Source organism: Hemibagrus wyckioides, linkage group LG24 (assembly GCF_019097595.1).
Source record: "Hemibagrus wyckioides isolate EC202008001 linkage group LG24, SWU_Hwy_1.0, whole genome shotgun sequence".
Classification (NCBI taxonomy): domain Eukaryota; kingdom Metazoa; phylum Chordata; class Actinopteri; order Siluriformes; family Bagridae; genus Hemibagrus; species Hemibagrus wyckioides.
The window spans coordinates 602070-614196 of record NC_080733.1 but is presented as its reverse complement, the minus strand read 5'-3'; the positions used below and the strand labels follow the sequence as shown (position 1 = coordinate 614196).

Sequence of the window (12127 nt, the reverse complement as noted above, 5' to 3'; positions counted from 1 at the left end):
CAGCTATGTTTAATAGGGAAAGTAAGTACATTTCCACAGGCACAATGTGAAGAGAACTCAATGGATTGAGACTAAACTGTCGTGTAGTCTTAAGAAAACCATTAATCAGTGAGGTTCTTCTGAAAAAAAAAGGCTTCAGTTTGTGGGAGCATAAAGTCTGTACTCTAGAGCAAAGGAACAGATCACATGGTTTGAGTCCAAGGGTAAGAAGAGAGGCAGTGATGCACCCATCATGCCAAGTGCTTACAATACAAGCCTATGGGGTAGTGTGATGATCTGGGGTTTTTTCAGTTGCTCATGTTTAGGTTCAGCAATGTTATGTGCCCAAAAATGAGGTCAGCTGAAGACCTGAATATACAGAATGACCAGGATTTTCCATCAATGGATTTTTCTTCCCTGGAGGTACGGCCATATTCCAAGACGACAATGCCAGAATTCATCGGGGGTCAAACTGTGAAAGAGTGGTACAGGGAGGACAAGACAGCCAGGGACAAATATTATCTTCACACTTGGATTAGAAACCCAGAGTCCAGACCTTAACCCCATTTAGAAGCTTTAGGATGTGCTGCAGAAGACTTTACGCCGCGGTTCGACTGTCCCATCATCAATACAGGATTTTTGCGAGAAATTAATGCAAATCTGGACAGAAATAAATCTTAGGACATTTGTCTTCCCTTAAAAATGACAGCTTACAGCTAGCTCTATTTAAAATAAATAAATAAATAAACAAATAGATGTTACCAGATCTTTGGTCAGTGAGAGAGCTCCAGGTCTAAAAACACAGAGGCCAAATGTAGTAGCACAGCTGGAAGACTTGAGGTCTCCAGAAGTTCTAATCACAGCCCTTTCCAGCCAACAAACTCACACACACACACACCATGAGGCATTGTATTATAGCCAGCATAGTGATGACACTTTCCTCAGCCCCTAGTTTATTTGGCTATAAGCAGGGTTAGGCGGGCAAGAGTGGGGTTCAGTAAGAGTGGGAGGAAGAAGCATAGGGAGAAAACGTCTGGAGGCTTTGTCTACCTGAAAACCTGCTATAAGATAGCAACAGCAGACTGTTCAGGAAGCTTTTAGTTTTGTTGTTTAATTGACATTAAGAATAAATAATTAACTGCTATTTTGGGATTGAATTAGGGCTTGCCCATGCTTGACTTACAACCTGCAAACACACGTACAGTACCTAAGAGACACACCTACTATAAGAACACTTCCTATATAAACACACAGTGCAGTGCAGTATGTTGCTGGACGAAGGAGAGCATTACCTTTTTGAGCACCTCTGGGCTCTTTCAGCTCCTTCTGTGCCTCCTCAATCTTGTCTGCAACACAAAATGGAAAAAATATATATATATTTTAGAACATTTGAAACTAATCCTTTATAGCAAAGCACGTTTTGTGGACTTTTGTTCTCGACCAGCGTGTTGATGTTGAAGGGAACGAAGCTGAATGTGGAATTAGTGACAATGCTCCTGGACAGGAAGGAATAACGTGAATAAAGTATTGCTACAATCCGAATGTTTAACCATCTGGTTTTAAAGAAGAAATCGAACAGATCCCCATTTCTCAGTCAGAGAACCAGCTAAGGAATGAACCACCTTCATGAGACTTGTGCGATATTGATTTTTCCCTGATTGAGATTTCCTATCACAAAATACTACTTGTCCAGAGCCGACAGGAACAGGAGCATTTCCGGCGTTTCAGGTGTAAGGAGATGTGCAGCCAGGAACCACAGCAATCATGAAATCACAGCTGGATGATGCAGTTTTAATTGAATCCACAGTAAACTGTTAGAATTATAACAGCACATTTCCATATAATTTTATAAAACTTTTATAAAATTTTCATACTCTCCATACAGCGTTTTAGCTTTTAGGGTCAAAATTCGAAAGAGATAGTTTAATTCAATTTCAGTTGAAATTTTTCAGCAGCATCCACTGAACAGGCATATATTTAAATTCTTTAACATGCTGAATATAAACTTCACAATAATAATTTAATAGTCACTGAAGAAAAACTTTGACAGAAAACAAGAAGCTGCCCTAATCAGCAGCCCCTGAGAGGAGCGGAAGGGGGGGAGCTAAAATAATATATTATGACTTGATGTCATCTCCCCTGCTGCCTAACACACAATATGTGAAAAGTGTTTGAAAAAAGGAACAAAGACACATTATACAGCCAAAAGGAAACTGAATGTACCAGCACCGGAAAGAATCTTTCCTTCCAGTTTTCAAGAAAAAGTTGATTCCTCAGACATGTCCACTGTGGAGGTGTTTTATCAATATGAGGTCTTGTACACAGTTATACACCCGGTTAGGATGTTGTGTGGTGTCGTAGGTTATCCGATGCCGAGAAGAGGGCAGGCCGTGGCTCAGCTCAGAGGATTATGTCACCGTGAGTATTTTGCAGTCACACCCTTGTGTTTCTCTTGCTCAACCACAACCCCCTGTTCCACAAACACTTTTTACATGACATAAGCCCAACATGCCCCAACACCCCCACTTTTAACCACCATGGCAGATCTGATTAAACAAAATACACAATAAGCAGGACCCACAGTGTACAGAGTCGACAAGCCACTGTGTTCAGACGCCTCCTTTCAAAAGAACAAACCAAAATCATTCACAGAATAATAAAGTCTTCAATCATCTATCTCCTTAAAGCACAGGAGGAACGCTACTGAAATCCTGAGGAGACAGAATCCAGAATTGAGGTGTTAAAGTAGATTCCTTCCATGATAATGATCTCACCTCTCCCAGTGTGGTGTGGAGCTAATGAGACATACAGCGCTTATCTGAGGCCTTTCTCTTATACGCCATATGTCACTGCAGTGACGGATGGAGCACTGCCACCACCAGAGCAGGAAGAAAGTCAGCTATGTTTTTATTTTTTAACAGAAGGAGTATGTTTTGATATGATGTTGTTGATACGTTGTTATGAGTGGTAAAGCATTCCAGCATCATTTCCAGCAAAGACAGTCATCATTTAGTCATGCCTACACAGCACAACCTGAAACGCAAATGCAGCTGTTGTAAAAACTGGCAATAGATGTGTGATTTACTGTAATGACACTGTTTGCATGAGCTCCAAATACTGCAATGATGCTTCAGATACAGGGGCAATGATATGGTCAGGCGACTGTGCAGGAAGCTACTAAAAGTAAAATAAGAATGAAAGAAGAAGTGAAACATAACAGACTATATTACTGCTGCATCATAACTATTTACAGTAAAGATCAGATGAAAGGTTAACAGTGTAGTGTAATCTGTGTGCATTTTAATCATTTTATTACAAATTATTGTCTAGTTTTAGCATTACATAATGGGCTTCCTAAAGGGAACTCATGGATCCCAAGCTCAGCTGAGTCTGTGTGGAGGTTGAAATGTTCTCTACATGCCTACAGTCTTCTCCCACCACCCAAACACATGCTGATGGTTGGACTAGCTGAGATAAACTGTCCCGGTACTAAATGAGAATGAGAATGTGTGTACTGTACCCTGTGAGGGATCCATGGTGTATGTCTGGATGACTCCCAGTATTCCTGGGATAAGCTCTGGATCCACTTCAACTGACTAACTAATGAATTATAACAGAGAATAAAGATTTTATACAGACACATATATCTCCCTAAAAATGCTCTGCAGCAGCAATGTTATAGTGTGACAATATCCCAGTCCTTGATTCATCTTCTCCAATATAGCAAGATCTTTACTTAATGGATTATTAATATTGAGAAGCGTGTATTCATCAATGCATCACTGGATAAACTAATACAAGAATTGCAAATTCACCTGTTCACCACAGCAACGTTCAGAGCCGCTCTCCACACTCATCTCCATTCACATCGTTACCTGCCAGCGCTACGTATGAGCTAATGAGCTCCTGGCTAACAGATATTTGATGTGCACCATGTTTGGCTTTTTAATGAGTCCAAGTGAAAGTGGTGTGGGTGCAGCATGGGAGCAGAGCTTCACTTCATACAGCCACCATTTTGCTTTTAAAGATCCAATCCAATACCACAGAATTACTTAAAATAAAATCTATTTATAAGGAGAATATTTATGAGGAGATGATGGCTGGAGTTTTCCTCCTGTTCGTTACGCAGTGTTTTGTAAAAGAGTTTAGCTTCATTCATTCGTTTCAGTTTCCAGTATAAATCACTCCCTACCTTTTGGACACTTCTACAAAGTATACCAAAAACACATTTTGTATACTGAACAATCAAAATAAGATAAATGGGAAAAGTGGAACACACCCAGCTTCTGTGTGGAATGGAAAGAATGGCATAAGTGTAAATAGCAGAGCTTCCAGTGCAGCTGCAGTTCCCCAGCTTTGACCTTCATGAGCAAGTTGAGCAAAACTCGGATACTGGCCCCAAGACTCAGTGAACCCTTTAGGGGAGCCAGCTTTCCCAGAAGTCCAGTCAACAAACACCTCCTCCCTCATTACTGCTGGATGCACATGCAAACTCTCACAAGCTCTGCCCGAGAACCAGAGAACAATTCTAAGTATCAGGAGTATGGAGCATTAGTGAGTGTGTGAGAGAGAACTGAAGCAGGAACAGGTCTAAACACTGCAGTGTTCTTAAGAATGATGGGGATTTTCACTGCTCTGGCAAAAAAACAGAGCAGTTGAATGAATCCAGCTCTAGCTGCAGGTCTGCTGAGGATTGTGAAACTGCGTGAAGAGACTGGAATGCCCTTTTCTTATGTGTACAGAATGCAAGACCCTTATTTAATGCCCAAGGCAATGCTTAATAATGTATGGTAATGAAGACAGGATTGCCTTCACAGAAAACGTACCAGAAAGAGAGGGTTTTGCAGGTGGGTTTTAGAGACTATCATGGTCTTTCTGTAAAATGTATGACACTCATGACAGTATGTACTGCCATTCTGAAAATCCACACTGGTTTTGAAAAAAAAAATTTAAATTTGGTAACTTGGTAAAATAGGTTCACACTATGAGGATAGAACTGCAGCTAATACAATTACACCATCACTGTAAATACCGTAGCCTACTCCACCTCTTCACTCTGAGGAACAAGAGCATCCAGAGCCTCTGATTCAGGACAGCTTGTGTGCAGTGGGGAAAAAAACGCAACTTTTAATAGAATCAAAGATAGTCAGTGACCTGGTCACTTGATCTTGGCTCAGTAATCAGCTCATAAACTGACCTGATGATAAAATCAGTCTGAAATTGTGGAAATCGCTGCTTTTCCATACTTCCATACTGCTTGCAATGCAGTTATTTAAATTTTTTTTTCTCTCTCTCTCTCTCTCTCTCTCTCTCTCTCTCACACACAAACACACACAGTATGAAGCAGGATGCAGTCGTCAGCTTTGCTGCTTGTTGTTGAGATTGTGTGGGTACATTGGTGAGAGACTGACTTAGCCGTCCACAGGTGGAGGCCAGGGGAAGCTCCAAAAGCAGAACACTCCAAGTTCCAGAGAAAGTTATTTGAATGAGACAACTCTGTTTAAATATTCATCAGGCGCCTGCTCTACTGGAGCGACTAACACTTGTTGTAGTAAATAATTAATTTGCCCTTAACAACATGTGGCTGAGAAATTACACAGAAGAGCTTCTGAACCCACACGGTCCTGTTTTCCACCAAACTGCTCCTGACTCATTTACTACATCAAACTGGTTATCACACGTGTTTCATGGACTGACCGAGTGAATGAAGAATAGTGAAGATTCCTTCATACATTTCGAAGTCCTCCAAAAGGACATCAACATCTCATCCAGTAGGTCACAATATAACCCAGACGACCCTTGAAGGAGCTGCAGGCCTCACTCACCTCACATACAGTGTGTCTCCAGTAGAAAAAGAGGTGACACTACCTTTCCCCATTTTGAGTAAAAGGACAACTAGAATGTAACACAACAGTGTGTGCGCGTGTGTGTGTGGTCAATGAATGGCATCAGCTGCCCAATGGTCCTTGTCACTTCCTCTTGCATCACACATGCTCATCTATGCTGTGGCACTTTACAGTAGGCAACCCCAGACACACACACACACACACATACACACCAGCCTAAGGCTTATTTTTTCCTCTCATTCTCTGATTGGTGATTCACTCTGATATATATATATATATATATATGTATGTGTGTGTGTGTGTGTGTGTGTGTGTGTGTGTGTGTGTGTGTGTAATATAAGTAACTAAAAAACAGATTACTCTTTTCACTGATTTAGCAGTCTAGAGGAAAGTATTATGTTATAGTAAAGTAATCCAGGCGAGTTGGCGTGATATGACTTGACGTGAAGCAGAGGGTCTGCTTTATACTTGGCACATACAGAAGCAGTCGTAACGAGAGTGTCATTGTTTACACACTCGCTGCATATCTTATGTACATCTGGAAAATTTAAAAAATGACATTCACTAGACAGCACGTCAGTAGGGCTGCAGCTATCGATTATTTTAGTAATCGAGTATTCTACAGATTATTCCATCGATTAATTGAGTAATCGGATAAGAAGTACTTTTTCTTTATTAAAGAGGAATACTAAATATGCAAGAGAAAATAAGACAGGTCTCTTAAAATGAACAACTAAGTTGTTTCCTTTTTAGAAAAATGAAAATAAAATCTAAACCCATTTAGTGCATTTAATTGACATTCAAAATGCAAATACAATTATACAACCTAAAACAAAACAATGGTAGTAGTAATAATAATAATAATAATAATAATAATAATAATAATAATAATAATAATACCTAAACATTGCATTTATGTTGTGCAACTTAACTTTCACGTTTCAGTCTAACTACAGCTCAAGCATGACATAAGCCTTTACTGTCTTCCTGTAAGAGGAACAAGAAGAGTCCATACACAAAATTTCTTAACACATTTTTCTGTAACATGAAATTAGAGTTATTTGGAGAATAAATTACTTACCTGGCTACGTGCCCCGGTTATTCTAATTTCTTAAATATACATATGCCATGAATTATTGCATGCTGCTTTTGTTTATTTATTTATAATAATTTAATTAATAGATGCATCATGTGAATAAATTTGTAATTATTTATTTATTTTTTAATGTAAAAAAATCACTATTCCTTTAATACCTTCTAGGTCATGTGACCCTGTGACCCTAAACTAGTACCAAAATAATCTAATTGGAAACCCCCACAAGGTACACCTCTTGATATCCCAAAATAGGTCTTCACTGATTTTTATTTGTCGATGGTCCCCAAAATACCGCTTCCGAATGTCTGTCTAATGTCTGAATATCAAACTAACTTCACCGCGGTTGAGATATTGAAGTATGGAACTTGTAGTGTTGTGAAAACTTTCTGCCGTTTTCTTTGGCCTGAATCTTCTCTGTGTGTAGTTACAGTAAATGGACTAAACGAAGCTTCAAGGCAACTAATTTGATTTTTTGTATTCGAATTACTCAAATTACTCGAGGAATCATTTCAGCCCTACACGTCAGAGCCAGACCATCCCTGTCCATCAGGTCAAACGGTCTCCAAGTCAAACTCAAACATTTTCACGCACAGCGACGAGATAAATATGAGCTGCGTATTTATTAGAAAATCCAGAAGGCTGGTTCACACAACAGTACTGTGGACCTGCAGAATAGTGCACAAGTGTGTGATTTGTATAAAATGCTAGTTTTTGATACTAATGCTATGTTAAACTACACTACAGCAGTTTGTCATGGTGAATAAAGACTAAAATAAACCCCTACATCCTACAAGACTTACCCTACAAGAGTTATCCTTAAATATGGCTTTCCTGGCTTCCCTCCATAACATTAAACTTTTAGCAGACCTGAAAATCCGCCTGATATTCTAATGATCATTTGTAAAATAACTGACAGAGAATGAAAGATTTGAGTTTCTCTCACGACATGTAGTTTGGGAGTCTACTAGAGAAAAGTGCTAACACACTTCTTAGCATATTAGCAACGTTAAATCTCTAACGGAGCATCTTAGAGTTCGAGCACATTTGAAAAATTTACATGTTTAAAAATTTTTTTTTTACACAAATTTAAGGTCATGACTTTTGAGAAGAAGGGAGAGATTTATACATAGAGCTGCCTGATAAACACAACTGTAACTCTAGGATCTACAGGGGACTTACCCTAAAGAATTACTCTACAAGAGTTACTGAAGGATTTTGTATCTAGTTCTTGCATGTATAATCAACATCTGACATTACATTATGCCTGTGCCCCACCTGTAATTAGCATATGTATATGTAAAGGTGTGAACCAATTGGCTCAAGCAATCAACTGGTGACCCTTACATCCTGTCTTTTGTAATTTCTCCAGTAGGAGGTCCGAATGGTATCTGTCTATTATTTGAAGACTTTTTGTTACCAAGTATAAGTCTGATCACACAGACAGTACCTTTGGGTTAAGAGCTAGAAGATGGCTATGCTACACAAGTATCTTCAATAAACTCTTTTCCCCTGAACCTGGTCCGGCTTCAAGGAAATCTGGCAAGCCAGCCAGGAGAGACAGATAAGAGGAGAACTCACCAAAACCACTGGAACAAGAAGAAGTGAACAGAAGCAAAGGCTTTGTCCTTTCTCTTTGTGTCTGTAGGAATTGTTAAAGGAACAATTTGGTCTGTTCATCTTGAGAATGTAGAAGCAGAGGCTTGGTCATTTCTCTAATTATCTGTAGGAATTGTTAAACAATTTCATACATCCAGAGACTGTAGAAGCTGCAGAAATAATAAATAGTTCTTTTGCTTTCTTTTCTGTAACAAATTTATTACCAAGACAAATGTGTGTTGTTGGCAATTAAGAGCACATCAAAAATCAGTTTGAAGTTAGGTTGTGGATCTCAACTGATCAAGTTTCATAGTTGTGTTTTTGCATTTAAAAAGGCACTATCAACTATTTTGTTCCTCTTCTTTAACTTGAGGGCACATCTGCTGTACTGACATGGCTGAGTCTTCACATATCAAAGATGATACTCCTGCACTGAACCAACAACAGAGAGGCATGGAACTGAGCCTCCTAATATAACAATTGACCAAATGATGGACAACCTGATTGAATACTTGGACAAAAGGCTGGGAATAAGAAAATGCTATTATGACATCTGCCAGAAGAACACATTAAGCAGTCAGAAAATGTTACATTGGATTTGTCTGATGTCAAAAAGGCTTATGGGAAGACACAGCATTTAAGGGCAAACCTTAGGAGAGATGGATGGTCAGTGATTCTGGGCAAACAAATTTGGCAACACCTGCTCAAGTGTGAGACGGACAAACTACAACATGAGATTAAGGCAGAAAAGGCAAAGGTTAAAGAGAGACTGCTGGATGAGAACAACAGGTTGATGAGCTTGCTTTCTAAACAACGGGGATCAAACAACTCTTTTGAAACACATAGTCTGCCCATAACACCTAGCAGCAAGAATAAACAAGAGTCCCTCTATCCACTCAAGGAGCTCAGAGAAATACATGATCAACACCATTACCTGATGGGAGAAATGAACAATTATCCAACAGGAAGCCATGATGACAGTGAGCAACAATCATCCAGCAGTAAATATGCTCATGTCACAAAGGACAATTTAAAGGCTAGACTCGCTCCGGTTATTGTAAAAAAACAGAAGAACTGAAGATGGACAACAAGGAGGAGTATGAGGAGAATGGCGAGAGATGAACTTGCATTGTAAAAAAAATAATTGGTCAAGAAATATGTCCCTTGCAGAATACATCAACCAGCTACACCAGAACAAATCAACAAATGGTCAAAGGAGCTTGGGAGCCTTCTAGTACATTGGCGAGCCACCCAACAACTGCTCAGCCAAATTCAAGAAATCTAAAAATTACCCAACATGGTGCACCTTAGAAGCATTACCCTACATGACTTACCCAACAAGAGTTACCCTACATGACTTACCCTAAAAGAGTTAGTCTACAGGACAGGACTTACCCTAAAAGAGTTAGTCTACAGGACAGGACTTACCCTACAAGAGTTAGTCTACAGGACAGGACTTACCCTACAAGAGTTAGTCTACAGGACAGGACTTACCCTACAAGAGTTAGTCTACAGGACAGGACTTACCCTACAAGAGTTAGTCTACAGGACAGGACTTACCCTACAAGAGTTAGTCTACAGGACTGGACTTACCCTACAAGAGTTAGTCTACAGGACTTACCCTACAAGAGTTAGTCTACAGGACTTACCCTACAAGAGTTAGTCTACAGGACTTACCCTACAAGAGTTAGTCTACAGGACTTACCCTACAAGAGTTAGTCTACAGGACTTACCCTACAAGAGTTAGTCTACAGGACTTACCCTACAAGAGTTAGTCTACAGGACTTACCCTACAAGAGTTAGTCTACAGGACTTACCCTACAAGAGTTAGTCTACAGGACTTACCCTACAAGAGTTAGTCTACAGGACTTACCCTACAAGAGTTAGTCTACAGGACTTACCCTACAAGAGTTAGTCTACAGGACTTACCCTACAAGAGTTAGTCTACAGGACTTACCCTACAAGAGTTAGTCTACAGGACTTACCCTACAAGAGTTAGTCTACAGGACTTACCCTACAAGAGTTAGTCTACAGGACTTACCCTACAAGAGTTAGTCTACAGGACTTACCCTACAAGAGTTAGTCTACAGGACTTACCCTACAAGAGTTAGTCTACAGGACTTACCCTACAAGAGTTAGTCTACAGGACTTACCCTACAAGAGTTAGTCTACAGGACTTACCCTACAAGAGTTAGTCTACAGGACTTACCCTACAAGAGTTAGTCTACAGGACTTACCCTACAAGAGTTAGTCTACAGGACTTACCCTACAAGAGTTAGTCTACAGGACTTACCCTACAAGAGTTAGTCTACAGGACTTACCCTACAAGAGTTAGTCTACAGGACTTACCCTACAAGAGTTAGTCTACAGGACTTACCCTACAAGAGTTAGTCTACAGGACTTACCCTACAAGAGTTAGTCTACAGGACTTACCCTACAAGAGTTAGTCTACAGGACTTACCCTACAAGAGTTAGTCTACAGGACTTACCCTACAAGAGTTAGTCTACAGGACTTACCCTACAAGAGTTAGTCTACAGGACTTACCCTACAAGAGTTAGTCTACAGGACTTACCCTACAAGAGTTAGTCTACAGGACTTACCCTACAAGAGTTAGTCTACAGGACTTACCCTACAGAAGTTACTCTACAGGACTTACCCTATAAGAGTTACCCTACAGGAGTTACTCTACATGACTTACCCTACAAGAGTTACTCTACAGGACTTACCCTACAAGAGTTACTCTACAGGACTTACCCTACAAGAGTTACTCTACAGGACTTACCCTACAAGAGTTACTCTACAGGACTTACCCTACAAGAGTTACTCTACAGGACTTACCCTACAAGAGTTACTCTACAGGACTTACCCTACAAGAGTTACTCTACATGACTTACCCTACAAGAGTTACCCTACAAGAGTTACTCTACAGGACTTACCCTAAAAGGGTTACCCTACAAGAGTTACTCTACAGGACTTACCCTACAAGAGTTACCCTACAAGAGTTACTCTACAGGACTTACCCTACAAGAGTTACTCTACAGGACTTACCCTACAAGAGTTACTCTACAGGACTTACCCTAAAAGGGTTACCCTACAAGAGTTACTCTACAGGACTTACCCTACAAGAGTTACCCTACAAGAGTTACTCTACAGGACTTACCCTACAAGAGTTACCCTACAAGAGTTACTCTACAGGACTTACCCTAAAAGAGTTACTCTACAGGACTTACCCTATAAGAGTTACCCTACAAGAGTTACTCTACAGGACTTACCCTAAAAGAGTTACTCTACAGGACTTACCCTATAAGAGTTACCCTACAAGAGTTACTCTACAGGACTTACCCTACAAGAGTTACTCTACAGGACTTACCCTACAAGAGTTACTCTACAGGACTTACCCTACAAGAGTTACCCTACAAGAGTTACTCTACAGGACTTACCCTACAAGAGTTACTCTACAGGACTTACCCTATAAGAGTTACCCTACAAGAGTTACTCTACAGGACTTACCCTACAAGAGTTACTCTACAGGACTTACCCTAAAAGAGTTACTCTACAGGACTTACCCTACAAGAGTTACCCTACAAGAGTTACTCTACAGGACTTACC

General features: G+C 40.0%; 1 protein-coding gene across 10 annotated transcripts in view; it reads right to left on the bottom strand.

Moving 5' to 3' along the window:
- The window catches only part of hivep1 (HIVEP zinc finger 1), a 46268-nt gene that overhangs the window by 14594 nt on the left and 19547 nt on the right, over positions 1 to 12127 (bottom strand). For 5 of the 10 annotated variants that reach the window (XM_058378250.1, XM_058378247.1, XM_058378248.1 and 2 more), the window contains one exon: positions 1272 to 1325. The exons of the other annotated variants lie outside the window; for them this stretch is intronic. In XM_058378250.1, the coding sequence (XP_058234233.1) occupies positions 1272 to 1325 (54 nt within the window). The remainder of the gene's footprint in view (positions 1 to 1271; positions 1326 to 12127) is intronic. 10 annotated transcript variants of the gene reach the window in all.